We start from the raw sequence: 21,158 nt of genomic DNA, 5'->3' as shown, positions 1-21,158 counted from the left end.
TGAAGAGCAGGTTTGGGGTTCGACTCTGCATCATGTTTTGCGGGTTGGTATCAAGCACTGGTTTGATAGTTTGTGCATATGCAACTAATGTATACCTTCTACTTCTTGGTATCATTTTAACAGGTAAGTCCCAACTCATGCTCGCATCAGGGGCTATTTTAACGTGCTTCCTGGCACGTTCGTGCAGTGAGATTAAAAATCCGTGCAGTGACAATTGAAAATCTGTGGTTAACATACAGTTGAGATGCTCGTAGAGCCTTTCTTACGCCAACTTTGAGGGCACTCAACACTTCATTGACACTTCAGCATTCCTTTTCTTGAAAACCATTTCATATGGCCTTATGCATATAAAAAAGTTTAGGAACCGATATTTCAAAGCTCTTTTATACTTGTAAACCAAAAATATTATTTGCCGAGTTTAGGAACCGCTACTTAACCTTAGAGCAGGCACGGACATGGGGTACCCCCTCCCCATGAAAGGGGTGAAGAAAAGGAGGACAACGAGTAGAAATGCGAAAGGAGAGAAAAAGGAAGAGAAAAGGGAGCAAAGAGACGAACTTTGAAGGTTAAATTACGTTGGTCTGAGTCGGATCCGAAGGGGCGGATCCGAATTTTACAGCAAATACGACCCTTTTAATCAAGGGGGGTCCCTCAGATTCAGAAACTGTGCAAATGCGAGTCGTAGAAAATCGTAGAACAAACATCGTGTAAACAAACAACAACCTTTATTAATATTTTGACGACGCATAAACTCTGATTTTGAATGAACATCATGAAAGTGCTGAAACCCCAAAGTACAAGCCTAAGTTAATAGATTACTATAATTATTTTGCTCAATATGTTGAGTGAATAAATGAATAATAATAATACTATTATAAAAGAAACGAAGAACCTTGATCAAAATGAATGTGCATAAAAATGTACATATTATGTTAAAATGGAAACTAAAACACAACATTAGATCACAATCTCACAAACACAAATCACAACAATAAATTATTTCATGATATGTTCACGATTCATCTGTTATATTAGGGATGACCATCATAATTTCATGTTGCCCTTTTGCTACAAAAGATTGTTTTCTGGAAAGAACTCATCAACAGAAGTATTTTGGTGGTTAAATGGTCAAAATCGGTCAAAAACTTTTTGAATTATGAATTTTCAAAGTTTCCCATTCTGACCGGTCATTGGAACGAAATAAATTGACAAAGTCTAAATATAGCAATGTGAGCAAAATTGGTATAAGCATATATTTACCTTTTATATTTCTTTATTTTAATATATATGCAAACATGAAACAAGCATATTGTGAAAGTATCAAAGGGTTTCTTATGAAATGGCACTTTACTAGTCAATAGCATTAAGTATTTCTTCAAACCGAGGCACTGAAATCATGCTTTTAGAAAACATTTGCCAAAAATCATCCATAATGGCCAAAGTGGCACAAAATCAAAAGTCCAGGTGAACTTTTTTTCCACAACAATATACACTACACATAAGAAAAATACTAATGTACTACAAGGGATTTTCAACATAGGAATCCAAACAATCAAGTACCAACATGCACAGCTTTGTCCTGATATCACTTCTGGGGTTTTAACAACTTATGTTTAACCTCTATTGTGATTGGCAGCAGCATAAGGTATCTCTTTGATAGCTGATAATGCCCAGCCATTCAGCAAGTGGCTAATAACTGACCTTGATAGGCTTGAATGAATACTGTCATGTGCTACAAAACCATCACACTCCAGGGACTGGTCACTCCAAATGCTACAGGGAGCACACTACTTTAACAATGGAGTGAAAGAATCGTTATTGATTAGGCGCGTATTTTAAAAGTACAGCTCCTGTGCGTGTATAGCAGCAAGTCAGTGCAGATGGTATAAATATAAGAAAATGTTTAGGGTTGAGATCAGGTGAATAATACAACAAATGAGCATGAAACTTCATATTTATGTTCAGAAAGGTGTCTATTTAACAGGGATTCGGAAGGTGTTTTGAATTTCCAAAGGGAGGCTGGTGATTTAATTTTTAACTCGAGATCTACTTGTCCATTTTTTTTTCCTTTTTACAGAGGGTATGATAGAGGTAATAACAACAACTCTGCGAAATTACAGCTCAGTAGGTCAAGGTGTTCACCTGATCTTATTCATCTGAATATTTTGTGCCATTCTGAGCAGTGCTGCACTGGGCCACTGGCAATTAAGCGCACTGTGGCGATGGACCAATTTTGACTCACACTTACAGAAAAACCAAATAAGTTATGATGCTGTAACTTGCAGGATAGTTACAAAACATAATTGGCATTAACATCTCCAATTTTTACAGAACAATTATGAAAAATAAAAGAATGAGCTCAATTTAGAAATGTCTGTGCAAGCAGTGCACAGTTGAGCTCCCTGCATGTCTATGGGAGTGTTCTAATCAAGTTGATGGTTCATTGGTCATCCCTAGTTATATTGTACCGGTACTATAAACATCTCGCAAAATGCATGATATTGTACATAAATTTCAATCAAGCGATACATAAGTATTGATGTATTTTAATCATAACATATCTTGACGCATGAAAGAGTTTGTACTTTGTCTAAAAGTACAAAGTGTCTAACAAGAACTGTCTTTAAAAAAGACAACGCAGTTAAAAGGCTAAGCTAAGAGGTTAACTAACTACTGTAGCTAAAAAGTTAACAACTAATATCATAGCTATTATGTCAGTGGGCCAACTTAGTGAAAAAAAGGTTATGTCAATCTTATCGTGACTATTTTGAGGATTTCAATGTTCTACTGAACTATTGACTGGGTCGAAGTTTTATGGCATTTTCCCCAAAATGTCGAAATCTTGTGGTGCAAACAGCTAAAAGGTGTATTATACTGTGATTCAGTATCAACTGGTAGCCAGCTGCAAATAACCCAGCACAGGTTTGGCATTTCTTCAGCACTTTGGTTGGCGAGATTAGAACTCGCCCTGTTCACAAACCGCGACGCCTCTCGAACAGCAAGAATATCTTGCTTGGACATGTTGGACCATCATACAATAAGGTATCAGAGTACAGCACAGAGCCTGTGCTAGGAGAGATATGTATACCGTTTTCACAATCACAAATCTTTTAACAGACGCACCCCTACACATAAATTGACAGTGCTTTTGTACAATACACCTCTGGGTGTAATTGCAGTTGTTTAATCAAATGTTTCAAAGTGCTTCTCATAATGCGAAAAATGTTGCATGCATAATCGCTGTTTTTTTTATATCTGCCAAGCAGGGTGCGGCGAAATTACATAAATTTTTTCTATATGTAGATTTTTCCTCTTTTTGTCTCTTTTTCTTCTTCTTCTATTTCCACTTTCTTCCTTTGTATCATCTCTTGAATCCTTTTTGCACTCCTTTTCTTCGCTTTCCACAAACTAGACAAGACACAAGGTATAATTATGAGGGGAAGATCCCGGGGGAAGATCAAGGTTTTGAAATGGAAAGGGGCTGAGAGCCCAATCATGTAAAAATCGTAGAAGAACATTTATTTGCACACATGTTGTCGAAATTGCCTAAAAATTCTTTAAACATTTTAAGAGGTGCCGAACTCCAACTGGAGTGGAAGGTCTAGAATTAATTTAACGCCACGTCGGCTATATTGTAAATTTGTGATATGGATAAAATATAGTGGCCGTTTTGGTTTCTAGTTTGGACAACATGCATGTACACTTTTGTTAAAGCTATATTAGTGTGAAATATGGTGCACCAAAATTTAATCGGACATTTATTTTGTCCAACTCAAACACCCCCTCTGTGGAGCAAGCGCGACGCCATGACACACCCACACCCACCTCACAACTTAACCTTTTGCGAACGACAGTGGTTTACAAAATCCGTCCGGAAATTAAATTTGTTGACGTGCAGTGACTTTTCCCCACTAAAATAGCCCCTGGCTCGCATCAACTTGTATAAGCGTGCGCCAGCTACGCATTACCCAACACACAACTAGTGAAAGTGTGCTGCGCCCAACTGCATGCATGCCAATATGCCATTATATATATAAATACATGGTGTTATGAGTTAATTTTTTTCGCCTATTATAATTCGAACAAACTTTAATGAGCGACATACGCAGAGGTTTGTGTTCCTTTCAAAAATACCGCTCTTTGCCAACCAACGCTCTGACACAAAATAGGTCAATCAAATTATCGGTTCGTTGTTGTATCAGATAATTGAATAAGCCAATCGGAACCCCACTTCAGTGTTTACGCTGTGCATGCTCTCAAAATGTGAACAAGTGCAGTTCTTCTCTGCCAGAGAACTGTACAGTGTGTCCACTCTGAAGTACAAAGTAACAATGTGCGCGTATACAGCGCGTAGACAGTGCGCAGTGCTGCGTCTCTGCTGAGTTATGCGTGCCTTCAAAGTCGGCACAATGTGTGCATCCGCGTCGGTACTTCTTTGTACTTTAGAGTAGACTGGCGGTAGTGTGTCTGGATTATGAGATTTTGTGTGGAGAAAAAGAGAGAGGGGAGAGAATTTGCTTTCTCTAAACTGTGACAATAAATTTTTGTCTTGTATTTTTTTCTTTTCAATCCTTCCAGGTTTCATGTATCTTCAAGAAAACATTGCTCTAGGAATCGTTCCAGAATATTTTGACAAATACTACAATCTTGCAGTCAATATCTACTGTTTTGGATCAGGTCTAGCTGTTGTAGTTTACCCTTTGCTAGTGCAGATGGCTCAAGACCTCTACGGATGGCAAGGTGCTCTGCTCATACTTGGTGCACTGACCATGCATTCTTTAATTTTTGGTGCTCTCATAAAACATCGCAAAGCAGATAGGAGCCTATCTATACCACTTATCAAAGATAATCCACATGGAAAAAGTGACCAAACAAATTTCATATTAAATCTGAAATTTCTGACATCTTTTCTGAAGAAATGTGATGCAAATTTGCTCACAGTTCCCTCCTTTATTTGCCGAGTTGTACTATACCTGGTATTGTTCATGGTTACACATTTTCAGGATGGTTAATTTACATAGTATCATTTGCTTTATCGGTTGGAGCCACAAGAGCAGAAGCTTCCTTGGTAGCCACAACTGGTGGTACTGGCCTGATGATCAGCCGACTTGCGCTGCCATTTCTGAATTCAATTATGACATACAGACAACTATTGTATGCCTCTTCAATCACAATGGCCGCAAGTTTGGCACTGATGACTTTATTTCAAAGTATACCTATGCTTAGTATCATGTCCATGATATTTTGTCTGGGTACTGGTACCCTGTGTACTGAAATCTACATAGCCGCTAGGGACGTGGCAGAAGATGACCAATATATCAATGCTGTATCATGGTATCACTTAGTTTATGGTTTTGCTGCGATAGCAGGTGGGACATTAACAGGCAAGTTACATACCATTGTGTATATGATAAATAAATTCCCATCAAAACAGTGGCACATGCAAAATCTATTAGACATACGTCATACTACTGCAGTACTGAAAGCAAGCAAAGCATCAATTTCAAATACTACACCCCTTTCAAGAAAGAAATTCCACTTCAACTGAGTCTCCATGGTCTTAACTACTTGATGTCTTTTGCATGAAGATGTACCTCTGACAAAACTACTTCTGTGTATATACCTCTTGTGTCGCTTTGAGTTTAGTAGCAATGACAAAATGGGCTATTCCAATTAAAATCCACACTACCCCGTGGAAGATTTTTGAAATATCTTCCACAGGAGGAGTAAGAATTTGAAATAGAATGAACACTTTAGCAGCTCCATTTGAAACTCACCCTCCCTCAGTGGAAGATTCAGGTTGAATCTTTCTCAGAGGGTGCATGCAATTCAAATGGAGCCACCTAATGTGTTCATTCCATTTGAAATTCATAATCCCCCTGTGGCAGATATTTCCAAAAGCTTCCACAGGGGTAGTGTGGATTTTAATTGGAATAGCCCAATGCATCACTTAATGTGACCGCCTTTACACTCAAGCATATTAGGCTGTGATTCCGAGAACCATGTGCACATTTCAAGGCTAGATTAAGTGATATCACTGCCAAACTTAAAGCAACACCGGTATAGGCTTGTACTATACTGGTGCAGCATTCCAATTTTGGCAGAATTGTGAGGTGATCCTAGGTGGTGGCAGGAGGCACTGAATCAAAAATCCTAAAATTTGGGTGCTTATAATAATTTGAATAAATAAATATTGACCGCTTCTTTTACACACTGATCGATTAAAAACACATATGAAAGGTGATTTTTTAATATTTTGAAGCACAAACAGCTGCATAAATTGGCAAAAGAAAGAAAAATTGCCAGTGAAAACCACTGCGCATCGATAGGCACAGCAACTTTTTCTGACATAAAGCAGGTTTTCCAAAGTAGCCCAAATCTATGGGGAACAGACCCATTTTCTGAAAATCAACCTGACCTTATAGACAGATGGCTAAGCTTGCATGCGGCATTGAACATTTATGGGGGCTCGTTCGGGAAAAGGTTACAGCAGCGGTTAAAGGTATCACCATTTTACTTATTATTATTTGTGGAACAAAGACAACTAAAACTAATCTGAAATTTGTGTTTGTTCAAATTACAGGACTCATATTTGACATGTCAGGAAGTTTCAGCCTCTCCTTTCTCCTGTTATCTGCAGTGCCTTTGTTGACAGCAGTTTCTCTTGGGTTGGAAAATATATGGAGAGCAATAACCAGCTAAAAAAGGGAATTTTGAAGAAAAAATATTAAAAATAATGCAATTCACTAAAAGCACCAGAGCCAAATGCTTGGGCAAATGGAACATTGTGTTAATCCCTGGCTGACATATTACTATACAAGATTTGTTATAATCCAAGATGAAGAATGAAGATGTAAATTTTGGTTAGATTTTGATCCCGATTGTAAGAATCCAACATGGCAGATTTACCATAGCATTTACTAGGATCCACAACATGCTCATCTATCAGGGCACAGTTCTTTAACCCCAATTCATTTGCACATTCATTGAATGACCTTAGAAAATTAGTGTACAAAAACTCATACTCTGCAACTTGAGGTCAAATTTTGCATTATAATTGTTTAATTGAGGTTATTGGACTATTGGGCTATTCTGAGTCTGTTACTCCATGTATCCACATGTGTTGGTAGACTACAGTTTCTGCCAAAGAAGTACGGCAGTTGTTTACATTTTGAGAGCGTTTAGGCGTAAACACGGAAATGAGGTTCTAATTGGCTGATTCAATCATCTGACAATCATAACAACAGACGTGGTAATCTGATTGGTCGATTACTCATCAAACATTGGTCAGCGCAAATAACGCTCCGTGTATGTCGCTCATTAACAGGGCGCTCCCATCAATCTAAGCAAGGGACTGCGTTCTTCTCTGAAACCGAGTGGAGACCACAGTGTTGTGCTTCGCATGCCTAGAGCCAGCTTCATTCTCGGCAAGGGTTGATCCAACTATTGCACTTTTTCTCACAGCTGTCAAAGAGTACACCCTTGCAAAATCCCTATTGGTTTGTACAGAGCCTTTTAGTTCCAGCCAATTTTCTACGCACACGAGAAATTTAAAAACAAATGCGAAATGCAATTTTTTTTTTTATTATTCCTGACTTTTTTCATGGTATTTTGAGAAAAGTCTGATTTTTGCAGATTTTTCTGGAAAAAACTATAAAAAAATAAAAAATTTTGGAATAAAAAAAAATTCCACATTCCTTTTTTGTCAAATCGTGCGATTTTACAAACACGCGCAAGCTTTGAGACAAACCTGGTTTTTTTTTGGCCTTATTGAAATTGATTTCCCTGATAAAAAAAATCAAACTTTTGGAATTTTTTCATCAAGAGGTATTGATTTTATGGCATGCTTTGTGATTTCCCCCACTGAGTGCAAAATTAAGCATCCCTGTCAGAGGGGCGTGAGATGGAAAAGCCAAATCAAGACAAAAACAACCAATGTGGTGAAGTGATCTATCGCAAGGGATGTCATGCCAACTGACAGAATAAGCACAATTTTACAAGGGTCAGGGTTCGCAGGTTTTTGCCACAGGTGGAAAAAAACGCGGTTTTAACCGCTTGGCAAAAACAGTTTTTTGCCAGTTTTTGCCGGCAAAAATGGCAAAAGCTAAAAAAATTATTTATAGTTCAGTTTTTTAATCTCAAAACAAATTATTAAGAAACAAAAATCATTTCCTGAGTGTAACAAGGCCAGATTTTGTAATTATATTATAATATAAGTAACATATTAAGAAATTAAAGGCATGCGTTTTCATTGCTCAAGTGCATTTAACGAATTGTGGCATAAATCAGATTCAAAACATTTTCATTTTAAGGACTTGATGAGACAAAAATTATGTTGAATGATTCATTAAAAGTTGTGTGCTACTGTTTATGAGCTTTCTGTGTTATTTTTTAACATTTGAGTGACTATATTTGAGTTTTTGCCATTTTTGCCGGTTTAAACCAGGCAAAAACTGGCAAAAACAGGTTTTTGCCACCGGCAACGGCAAAAACAGTTTTTGCCGGCAAAAACCGAACCCTGACAAGGGTGAATAATTAATATTTTGTTTTACTTACAAATAAAATACACTCCATATTTTGGGTTCTTCAACTCTTGTGACAGCAAATCTATGTTTTCCTGAAAAGAATATATAATGAAAAGATGATAATGATTTAACAAATTAAATTGAAATATTTGGTTATCAAAACCAATAGTGATTTTACTCCAAATTTTGATATTTTGTTAATAAATTGCACTATTATCATGATGATAAATTTAGGGCTCATATTGAAATTCCCTTACACAGGAAGGTGTGCGCCATCCTGCAGCTTTCCTGTGCTAGCCTTCTTTTGTTTAAAATCATGGGCAGGGTGTATCACTGATGCATATAATCCATCCGTTTTATGACCGAGCTTTCCTGAGGCGCACGCTTAGCGAGGGGAATCCTGCCTTCTTTCTGTGTGAAAACATGGTAGGGTATTTCAATATGAGCCCTAATGGTGGTTTGGTTTGTAATTCCAATTTTGTGTTGTACATTTTAATTAGGCACAAGATCGCAGGATAGTAATGGTTTTACATAGTAAGAGGATGCAAATTTGTGAATTTAAATTGCCACAAAAAGATGACTTCTTGCCAATTCCCATTGCTGTGAAATTAGGGCTCATAAAACGGATGGATTATATGCATCAGTGATACACCTGCCCAGGATTTTAACAAAAGAAGGCTAGCACAGGAAAGCTGCAGGATGGTGCACACCTTCCCGTGTACGGGAATTTCAATATGAGCCCTTCAAAGTGTTTTACAGTATATGCCCAACCAAACAGAGGGTGCATTAGGACCCAGAAGTGGGCATCTTTCTTGGACTTGGGCATCTTTCCAATTGATAACATACTTCTGTTATAATACAAAAAGATGCCAAAGTCCTCAAGAAAAGATATAAGGCACGAGCCTGTTGTATGATCAGAGAAGCAATCTGGATAAAGACGAAAGCACCAAATCAGAGCTATGAACAGAGACAAGGGGGCACGTTACCTTAGTCTCATATATGTTCTCTTCTGGGTGCTATTGCGCCCTCTGTTAGTGTACAGAAGTTGGATCAAAAAAACATCACTTTAAAGATGGCCATTGTCAAAGAAAGTCGAACCTGTAAGGTCAGTAAATAATTTTGGTTTTGACAAGATATAATGTATATCATGTGTGATATGTTAGCCTTACCCTTGTGGGCCTGATGAAATGTACATCATGGGTGATATATTTTTAGTCTTACCCTTGTGGGCCGGATGAAACAGATGCATCTCAGATGCTTCATAACTTCCCTCGCACTGGAACCGAGGAGTTCAAAAAGGTAGACTTCTTTCTGTAGAATTTCAGATTGGGCATAAACCATACTCACATAGCTGATCTGTAGGAGATAAGAGGGGTAAAATGTTTCAAACAAGTTATTTTGTAGTCAATCAATAATTTTACTATCCTCAAAGCAACTACAGTGTAAACCCATCCCAAAAAGAAAGTATCAAGTTTAATTTTGGTCCATTAAGTCAAAGAAGGGGTGTTAAATCAAGACCTACCAAAAGTATATTACAGATAAAAATTTATTCTGCACAGTTTGATACCACATTTGTCGAAATCGATGCAGAATTGATGACATAATGACCTTTTGAATGCAATCATCTCAATTGTACAAGTTGCAGTAATTCCTATTGGTGTGGTCCTGCTTGCTACTCAATATTCATTTTGTTTCATACATTGTAAGGTGAAAAAACAAATCACAGTGCTCAATAATCAATACATGAAATTAAAGCAAGAGGGCTTAAATTCCTATCATTAGTGCCTTCCAAGTCAAAGTCATACTGTTTAGTTAAGGGGGTACTACACCCCTGCCCAAATTTGTGCCTATTTTTGCATTTTTCTTAAAAATTATAGCACATTGGGGACAAGTAAGATATGTATATTATAGGGGCAAGGACTACAACTACTGCACTGGAAATTTTATTTCAGCACAGACAACAGTTGTGGAGTTCCAGTCAAAAATGAGGGAAAACCAATATTTGATCAATAAATCAATAACTACTTGCTTTGAGTTGTTGAATTTTCAGTACAGTAGTTGTAGTCCTTGCCCCTATAATATGCATATCTTACTTGTCATCAATGTGCTATTATTTTTGAAAAAAATGCAAAAATAGGCACCAAATTGGCCAGGGGTGTAGTACCACCTTAAGGAATGAGTAAAGAGTATCTGTATTCAATAAAACACCTGAAGTGAAGTCAAACAGCCTTATTCCGTCTCTGTTTTTGTGTACCTTTATGAAGAATCTTGAGAAAACTTCAAAATCCTGAGTAGGTGCATTCAAAAGATCATTATGCCATAAATTCTGCATCGATATGGACAAATGAGGTATCAAACTGTGCAGAATAAATTTATCTGTAACATACTTTTGGTAGGTCTTGATTTAACACCCCTACTTCTCATACTTTCTTTTTGGGATGGGTTTAGCATTCTAAACTGCACACACAAATAAAACCTCTTTGATGATATTAAAACTGAATGAGAAAATCAATTAAAGCAATTATGTGACTTGCATAAAGAATAGGTGAAACCATGAATGTATTAGTTTTCACTGATCACATTGTCCTCTTTTAATTTTGAGCCAAACAAATGAGGCAAAATGAAGAAAACAAAGAAAATTTCATTCCAGCGCATGTGTATTAGCTCACGATCGTATACATATTATTATTGAAGGGATATTTGTGCAGCTGGGACGTATAAATAAGACGTAAGACAAATAGAGATATGCACACAGTTTATACGTCACTCATTCAATGCACAGTGGATTCAATAACACATGCATGAGACATGTTAACCATCACTCGCTCAGTGAACTCGCAATAAAACTGGAGATCTGCGGATTTGATATAAGAACTTAAATTTTACTATATAGTGAAAGTACTTCAGGCTTATATGCAGTCTTTCACATGGTATTTTAATACATCATTGGGCATTACAATCATGCAAAAAGAAAAATTGCGGGCTGCACACGTCACTCAATTCCATATCATTTGAGCAAGATAAAAGTCCCCTAAAGTTAAAGTCATACCTGATGAACCCTTTTTAGGTTTGGCTTCCCAATGGCAATGAACAGGGTTGTAGCTAGGACATATTTAGTGCTGGATGGCATTTGATGAAAATCATGCATATTTGGTCATTTAATTTGTTGTCAAAATTGATCAAATTCTTTACTAATTCAACAAAATTGTGCAATTCTGGTGTGGTGGCCAGGGTAGCCCTACTAGTATAGGGCCTTTTGACTGTGGTGATCCAAAACCATGCTATATCATAAAACCTGGCTATATCCAGAGAACTGCTAAACCCTGTGACTGCTATTCCCCAGAAATTTTTCGGGTGGAGCGGTTAGTGGGTTTTAGCGGTTCTCAGATATAGTGTGTTTAAAAGGCCCTATACTAGGGCTAGACCAGGGCTCCAATGCCAAAATTGCAGCTGAATGATTGGTGGGCTCTGCTAGCCACCGGCGCCCGGCACCCACTGTAGCTACAACCCTGGCAATGACCCCCTTTTTACTAGAATTGTATCATCAATACTGCAGAAACTTTCAAATTCTCTTATTTCAGCAAATTTGTATTGTAATTTGGCAAATGAGGAACAAAAGTATTATGTTATTTTTTCAACAAAAAATAAATTCTTTTGTTCCCCTTTTTTTTAAAATGATCCCGCTTTTTTCAAACTTTTAAACCCAATGACCCCCATTTTTATTTTGAACGTTGAATACGAATGACCCCCCCCCCCCCCATTTTAAAAACAGCATTTTATACTGATCAAGTAAATTTTTCAATACTTCCGTAGTGGTGATGATCATTTGTGTAAAATTGAGGCCAAGTCTCCTCGACTTCATGCCGATGACCAACCGTCTAGTTGTTAAAAGGCCATTGATCAGCTATATTCACACACAAAAAAGTAACTAACCCCCCTTAAATAATGCCTATTATTAAAAAAGGGGCCAGTGGCGGTTTGCTAAACAGGGCTGAAAGGGCTAAGCCCCACCACTTTTTCCAAAGCATGCTTTATATTTTCACTTCTCAAGATATACAAAAACAATCACTAAAAATACACAGAAACCTGTCCAAAAGAATACCTTTTTTAATACAAATAAATTCAAATTTATAAGCGATGCCTAATGCCCCATATGGCACACCTTACATTTGCAATTGCAGTTCTGTGTGCACTTGATAGTGTATTGACAGCACCACATGTCCACATTGGCTTCCTGTACATTGGGCTAAAATGGTAAATCCCCATTGCTGCAGCCTCTGCTGCATGCTTCCACTACACGATATACTACACTTACAAGGGCAGAACTGTGTTGACACTATGGCTGGTATAATTACCTCAGATCATCCAAGCATCCATGTGCAATCTCTCACTGGGGCTATCTTGATAAATCACCAACCCTATTTTTGTACCGGGGCCAGCAAAGCTGGCCGCGGTACTTATTAGTTGGATATAAAAATTGTTGTTTCTAGGCTATGTATGAAACAGAAATTCATAAAGAAAGCACGTACCTGAATCAAGTTGTTTTGATGATGATTTATGCTTGTAATGTGTAAACATATAACTTGTGGTTGAATGGATATCAGAAATATCGTGTTGATTTTGCATGGTAAGGTAAAATAGGTATATGTTTTAGGAAAATAATTGTTCTGAATCTAGACTAGGAAGTTTTGCTGGTTCTCTTCACTAGAACACTTATCTTGGCAGGCTATGGGATCATGTGGGCAGACACACCGGTACCATACATGCTTTGTGTGAGTTCAGTATCTCAGTGTGTTGTATGGTATGTGATCCAATATCTCTGGTGAGAGCTACCTGCTGAGTTATGATGACATATTTAATTTACACATCTTACTCTATTCATGTTCCTAGTGGTCTGTCTGTGGTGGTCTGTTATCTTAATAGGCCTATGTGTTGGATAATTTTCAACTACATGTAACATGTTTGACCATGCAACATGCAGTAAACATGGTAAAAGTTGAATCCTCACATCGAAGACCTGTAGGCCTATTAATAAATAAGCAAGATCATTGAATATTGGAAATATGTACATTTCCTGGTAACACGATGATGACCAAAAGCTATTGATGCACACATCACCTTCAAATATTTGGGTCTATTTTTATGATGACAAATATGTCACAACTAGAATGAAGCTTTAGGGCATATGTCCTAAGTAATGATTGAATTTTGTTACTAAGAATATTATCAGTAAACATTCAATTCTTGGCTTTAAAGGTGCTATTTTTGGGTTCAGTTTTGAAAAATAATATTTCTCGAAATTTTGCTTGTTACTTTGTATGCTTAAATTCTCAAAAAACAAAAAGAGCTATGAATGAATTAATCTATAGGCCTACTATAGGCCCTAAGGTGCGAACGTCGGTTGTTTTTTAGGCCACAAGACCATTTAGCAATCCATGTATGTGGGGTATATGTGTAGGGGTGTTTGTACCCTAACAGTGTCTGCTTCCTACTCATGCCATCCAAACCCGGTGATAATAATATTTGAGTAGCAGGACATGTGAATTAGCGTCAACAAGGAATAATCCTTTTCACCAATAGGCCCTACCACCAATAAACCAGTACTTCCCACCATCCAAAATCTCCCTATTTTGCCAGCCAACAATATCACATAATTATTAGAGATTACCCCATATGTTTAATTGCAAGCATCCAACCAAGGCCAATCAATTAGATGTACATCCTTGAATCACAACTGTCATTTTAAAACCATGTCTCGCCTGTCAAATATTACACATTACAAGCATCTTTCAGAAGGATTATTTAATCTTCACATGAAATCATTCCTGTCCCGGTACATCCCTTTTTAAAGGGTTTTTTATTAAGCCATGCACGGATGAGTCATTCACAAGAAATGGGAAAATCCTTGTAATCTGATCTTTGCTGAATCCCCAATTCTTTTGCTGCTCTTGGTATAATTGGGTTGTTTTGAAGCCATAATGATGCTAAGAATATGGATAACTTTTATAGCTTAGAAATCTTAGACCACATGTTGATTATAATAACTGTACAATTAATGCATATTATAGGCCTATATAGGGACCAGTACATCATTTTAAGCCTAGGCATATAAGAACCAGTTTGCTACAATTGTTACAGGCATACTTTGGTCTAGTACAATAAATATCATCATGATGAACACAGTGGATTACTTACTGCAGAATAAATTTTCTGCACATAATGAACAGGAAAAGGTGGAAATAAAACGATTGGGACGACACATACCAGACAACTTTTCCATTTCCCAGAAGGGAAAAATGCAGAATCGCACCTTCTCTGCAGAGTGGTTTAGGAAATTTAAGTGGCTCACTGGTAGTGCTGGAAGAAAATTGCTGTATTGTTTTCCATGCTTACTTTTTGGAGAGGAAGGAGTCTGGTCTAAGTCTGGCTTCAATGACTTAAAACACTTAGGGGAGAGGTTAAGGGGTAGTTGTAAATTTAGTAACGTATCGAAACGTATGGAAACGTATGGAAATGGGTGGAAAAGGATGGAAATGGATGGAAATAAGATAGGAACGGATCGAAAAGGATGAAAATGGGTCGGAATAAATCAAAATATGACTCGAACATCTTAAAATGGGTACAATAAGAGCTAAAATTCATCAAAATGTGTTTCACCCGTCGGTCAAATAATACAAAGCTCGTCTCAAGACTTCACCACCATCAGTGCTATAGGTGCGACACGTGATACCAATAGCTTCCTCCATGCTTTCAGCGGCATGGAAACACTATAAAGTTTCTTCAACTTCATTCAATTATTTAATTCAATAAACTAACTTTCTTTCTTTCTTTCTTTCCTTCCTTCCTTCCTTCCTTCCTTCCTTCCTTCCGTCCTTCCTTCCTTTCTTTCTTTCTTTCTTTCTTTCTTTCTTTCGTTCGTTTCCTTTTTCTTTCTTTCTTTCTTTCTTTCTTTCTTTCTTTCGGGAGGCTTTCTTTCATGGAGGAGGGATAATACCTTCTCATTCTAATTCATTCTCATTTTTTCTCTATATCTCAATAAATTTCGATTCTTATTGCTTTTTTTGGTCTTACCTTTTTATTTATTTCTCTTTCTTTTCAGTATCTTTTTCTTATATTTTGTATTTTGTCTTTCATTTTTTTTTTTTTTTTCTTTTCTTTTCTTTTCTTTTCTTTTCTTGTGTCTTCATTTGTTTTCTTATCTTCCCTATTTCTGCATTTCTTTTTTCTTGCTTTTTCTTTTCATGCAAATAAAATTCAAATAATGGAAGGAAAAAAGAATTTTGTTTTAATTAATCAATTAACGCAAGAAGGAAATAATGAAAGAACAATTCTTCTTTAATTAAGAATAAATAAATTGATTTTTATTGATATTAATCAATTAAATAAATAATTGTACTTAATTTTTCTCAATAACATTACTTATTAGCATTAAATAAACTCCATGCATTTTTTTTTTTTCCAAGTCTAAAATCATAAAACAATGACCTTGGTGACCTTGACCCACTAACCAAAACAAACTTTTGCTTTAGTGAAAATCCTCTGGTCACAATCCACACTCTCCCTGACCTCCATGCAATTAGCTACTGCATAACTTAAAGCAATTCAGAGCTGTAGCAATTCGTGCATTTACTTGCATACCGGTGATTTGAAAACATTTCTTCGTTTATTTTGTAATGCTTTTTTGCAGTACCTTTGCATCAATTTCGATCCATGGTGGAATATTTTGACCCATTTCCATCCATTCTTACCCATTTCCATCCGCTCCTACCCATTTCCATCCTTTTCCATCCTTTTCCACCCATTTCCATACGTTTCGATACGTTACTAAATTTACAACTACCCAGAGGTTAAGGGCTCATGACAGGAGTCCAAATCACATCACTGCCTGTATGAAGCTGCAATTATTTGGAAGAGTGGACATCAGAACTCAACTTGATGATGGCTATAGACATTCTATCAGGAGACATAACCAAATGGTTGCAAACAATAGGCACATTCTCTCTAGGATAATCGATGCCATAAAATTTTGTGGTGCATTTGAGTTAGCTCTTAGAGGCCATGATGAGTCAGTTGGAAGTAGGAACCCCGGAGTCTTCAGAGGTAGGTATGTTCATAAAATTTTGAAGTTCAATATTTTTAGCTGAAAGTTCTTTCATTTGAAAGAGAATCAAATTACCTAAACAATAAGGGGTCGATCATGTTTCTAGTGCATATACTTTTGAAGTTACAGACAAAAATAGTGTCACCAAATTGTCAAAAATTTTGTGTGTGAAATTGTGACAGCAGGCACATGTACAATGTACAGTTATTGTACACTACTGTATGTGACCCCAGATGACCTCCTATTCTTTACTGTAAGAAAGCTGTTTTGGATGGTCTTGATTTGCACACAAATTGCTTTTTTGCTTTTAACGAGCGCCCACTTGGTGGAACATAGATTGCACTATGTGATAGCTTATGAATCCATTATTATGCCAGTACCAACATAAGTCAACATCACTTAGGTTTTGGTTGTCAAAATTAATTTTTAGGAATTTTTTCCATTGAGCCCCACAGTAAAGCCATTTTTGAACCGTACAGGCACATTCCACATCCCTATGGACGAATAGCGCCACCTATAGTGTGTGATGTGAGCCTGACTATCAGAGGTCTCATAAAGCTCATGTCAGAGTTGGATAATGTTCTCGCGGATCATCTTCAAAATGCGACTGTCTTCAAGGGAACTTCCAAGACAATTCAAAATGAGTTGCTACAAGTCATGTACGAAGTCTACTTGGATATAGTGAAAAGGGAGATTGATAATGCAACATTTGTATCGATACAAGCAGATGAGACTACAGATGTTGCCTGCAAGTGCCAGCTGGTGATCATTCTTAGATACTTGGTAAATGGAGAAATCAAGGAGAGATTTCTTGGGTTTCATGAAGCCCAGATCAAAACAGCCAATGCCAGACCTGCCAACCCCTGAAAGTCCAAATGCGGGACACTAAAAAATCTTCCAAAATTCCAACGAAATTACGATTTAACCTTCCGAATTCGGAAACATTGACACAGTGAAAAGCTGAAAATAACCTCTTCACCAATCCGAAAAAGATACGCAATTCATCGGTTATACAATGTTGCATCAATGAACCATGCACCGAGCGATGAGGTGAAAATAATAGCCTCCTTTTAATGGCAACGTTCATACATATCCAATGTATTACAATGGGCAACGTGAATTTAACACGCAAGCACGTGCTAATCAGGCTTTTAATAGCGCCACCACATTTTTAATGCATTTAAATAGGTATATAATAATAATAATAATAATTCAAGGAAATCCCGCCTATTTTTCAGGCGCACCACTGCAACGGCAGTGTATTTCGACAATTCACGCGTCACTGCAACGGCAGTGTAATTTTCGATCTTCGATTTTTACATGTATAATCTATATCACCATTTCACAAACACAACTAATCTATTACTATCACTGTACAGACAACTACTACTGCCCTGGAACCTAGGGGAAGGGGTACAGATACCAGAACCGGGGTGATCCCTACTCTTTCCGAATAGCTCTGACACTTTTACGTGCACAGGGATGATCGAGAGCCCTCCTGTACAGCGCCCTCCTGTATAGCGCCGCCGCAATTCTTTCATGCCAGACGATATCGGACAATTTGTTGGGTTTTTTAATGATTTTTTTTCAATGGACGGAAATGCGAGAAATGCGAGAATGCGGGACTGTCCCGCAAAATGCGGGACAGTTGGCAGGTCTGCAATGCCATTACCAAGCTTATCAAAGAACAAATTCAGTGCTACAATCTCAAGGAGAAACTGATCTCCCAGACTTATGATGGAGCTGCGACAATGAGGGGTACGCATGGAGGTGTTCAAACACAAATGAAAGAGACATACCCTCACGCCCACTTCATCCACTGCTATGCTCATCAATTAAACTTGATGATGGAGCAAGCATGTACTAAGCAGATTTCAGGAATAAGGGTGTTCTTTGCCAATCTAGCAGCCTTTCCACTTTTCTTCCAGGGTTCTCCAAAGAGGATGGCTGCCCTGAAGAAGAGTTGTCAACGCCGACTTCCAAGGGCTGGTGCAACTAGATGGAACTTTCAGAGTAGAACTGTAAACACTGTTTATGAAAGCCGGGAAGATCTGGTAGAATGTCTCACCGAGATCAAATCTGGACAGACTACCATCTACAATCCTGAATCGGGCACAGAAGAGAACATTCAATGGGACCTTGAAACCATTGGCAAGGCTTCTGGTTTGTTGAAATGGCTTGAAGATGAGCAATTTATGTACTTCTTGCGATTCTTCAATCGAGTGATGCCCCATGTTGACGTGTTGTATGGCATCATACAGTCTCGCAATATCAGTGTGGATATGGTGAGCCATGCTCTGAGTGGTTTCAGAAGAACACTAACTGAAATCAGGAAAGAGCTATGTGAGTCACAGCCATCAGATCAGGGGGTGCCTTCCACGTCAAAAAGGAGGAGAACATCAGAGGGAAATCTGAAAGCATCATGCATAGAAGCATGTGACGTGATGATCATGCAGGCAGAAGATCGCTTTTCTTCAGTGGGAAATTTAATTCCCTTGCAGCTGGTGGACCCTACATTCTTCGTCCTATATGCAAGCAACTTTCCAAATGACAAGCTCGATATGGTTCCAAAGTATTACCCAATGGTATCCAAGAATAAACTGACAACTGAGTTGCAAGTTCTGTCTGAAAGTGAAGACTTTCATGAAAAAAAAAACTGCCTGAGCCTTCTGGACTTCCTAAGAGAAAACAATCTTTCTGATGTATTCTCAGAGGTATATCAGCTGTTACAAATAACTGTCACCACACCTTTGACGTCAGCTGAATCAGAGAGATGTTTCTCTACTCTAAAGCGCATCCTAACCTTTCTAAGGAACACAATGGACCAGGGTTCGCAGGTTTTTGCCGCAGGTGGAAAAAACCATGGTTTTAACCGCGGTTTTAACCGCTTGGCAAAAACAGTTTTTGCCGGCAAAATGGCAAAAACTAAAAAAGTGATTTAAAGTTCCGATTTTTGACCTCAAAACGAATTATTACATTGAAAACTTAATTTTCATTTACCGAAATGTGGTTTATCAAATTCCAAATATTTTCATTTTAAGGACTTGATGAGACAAAAAATAAGTTGAATGATTCATTAAAAGATATATGTTTACTGTTTATGAGCTTTCTGTGCACTTGTTAACATTTGAGTGACTATAAATGAGTTTTTGCCAGTTTTTGCCATTTTTGCCGGTTTAAACCAGGCAAAAACTGGCAAAAAACAGGTTTTTCCCAGTTATTGCCACTTTGTCGGCAAAAACAGGTTTTTGCCGGCAAAAACCGAACCCTGCAATGGACAATGAGAGACTCAATGCACTGGCAATGCTTTCAATCCATAAAGACTTGGTACAGGACACTCGCAACTTCAATGAACTGGTTATTGACAAATTTGCACGTTTGAAGAATAGAAGAGCCGAGTTCTTGTACAAGGATGCACATGCACTTGGTGAAGAAGATCATTAAACTTTATAGGCTAATGCAAATTGTGATGTGGAATACTTCAGGTGGCTGAGGTGAGTAGGCCAAATTTAATCACGATTTAGTTGTGTATTAACAATTTTGTGAAATTCTTAAATTTATAACATTTTCTCAAAAATCCACTTGAAAGGTCCTACCAAATTCGATAATTTACCTTTCAGAAGTAAAAAAAAATCCACCTATGTATCATTTTATTAAATTATATAGTATAAAATTTAATCAAAATTTCGCTTAAAAGTGTCCTCCAAATTGCACCATTTGCTTTTCAGAAATCAAAAATCGCCAAATTCTGAAGGGGGCACATCCCCCCTCAGACTCCCCCCTGTTCGCGCAAGCGCGAATGCGGTGCTGACGCACCGAACTTAGCCCCTATGCATTTTTTACCCACCAGCCGCCACTGAAAGGGGCTATTGTTATACAAATCTGTAAAATGTGTTGCAAGCACAAAAAATTCAGATTTTTATATCACTGGAAACCTCTGGCTACATAATGTTTAAGTGCAGGGCTGTCAACTCTCATACATTGGGTGTGAGTCTCACTCATCGTCATGAATAATTTGTTGTTCCTACCCCCCCTTTTTCACATCATCGAGCACCGTGGCTCAAATAATCATGGTTCAAAATGAACATTGGACTCGGCAAATCCCGGTACGCCTCTGTCTCACGCCAAGCAAAACAAAAAAGTTGACAGCCCTGTGTTTATGTACATTTTGTACAAAAAATTTCTTGCAGATCAATTCGTTTAAATAGCAAAGATATTGTGAAATTTGATTCTGGTAATGGTATACCAGAACGAAATTACAACACATTGTCTATGGAGCAGAGTAATACACATAAGGTCAATGAAAGTCAATTCCTTGTTTCCCGTTACACAATTTTTCATGACTGTGTAGGTGACCATTTCATTTTTCATTATTCATTATTTCATACCATTTCATTATTGCATCTGTTACAGGTGTAAACCAATAACTACCCATGTATACATGTGATAAATCACAGTTTGTAGTTACAGATGTAGTTTACAACCACATGAAGGTGATTGTACAACTATTATCAAAAAATTTCACAATTTTT

The 21,158-nt window shown here is 37.5% G+C and overlaps 2 protein-coding genes and 1 long non-coding RNA gene across 3 annotated transcripts in view; 2 read left to right on the top strand and 1 right to left on the bottom strand.

The window, feature by feature from the left end:
- The window catches only part of LOC140145052 (vacuolar protein sorting-associated protein 45-like), an 88,920-nt gene that overhangs the window by 56,733 nt on the left and 11,029 nt on the right, over nt 1–21,158 (bottom strand). Inside the window, 2 exon segments of the mRNA XM_072166839.1 lie at nt 8,557–8,617; nt 9,747–9,881. Of these exon segments, the coding sequence (XP_072022940.1) occupies nt 8,557–8,617; nt 9,747–9,881 (196 nt within the window).
- LOC140145050 (uncharacterized) lies at nt 14,658–17,470 on the top strand. The gene is made up of 3 exons (XR_011857978.1): nt 14,658–14,982; nt 16,372–16,625; nt 17,174–17,470. It is a non-coding gene; the product is annotated as an uncharacterized lncRNA (long non-coding RNA).
- On the top strand, nt 18,264–20,070 carry LOC140145051 (zinc finger MYM-type protein 1-like). The gene is made up of 2 exons (XM_072166838.1): nt 18,264–19,476; nt 19,949–20,070. Exons 1-2 carry the CDS (start codon nt 18,264–18,266, stop codon nt 20,068–20,070), a joined length of 1,335 nt encoding a protein of 444 aa, XP_072022939.1.

Source organism: Amphiura filiformis, unplaced genomic scaffold, assembly GCF_039555335.1.
Source record: "Amphiura filiformis unplaced genomic scaffold, Afil_fr2py scaffold_122, whole genome shotgun sequence".
Lineage (NCBI taxonomy): Eukaryota > Metazoa > Echinodermata > Ophiuroidea > Amphilepidida > Amphiuridae > Amphiura > Amphiura filiformis.
Note: the sequence above shows the minus strand (reverse complement) of the source record. Positions and strands in the feature narration are given on the sequence as shown.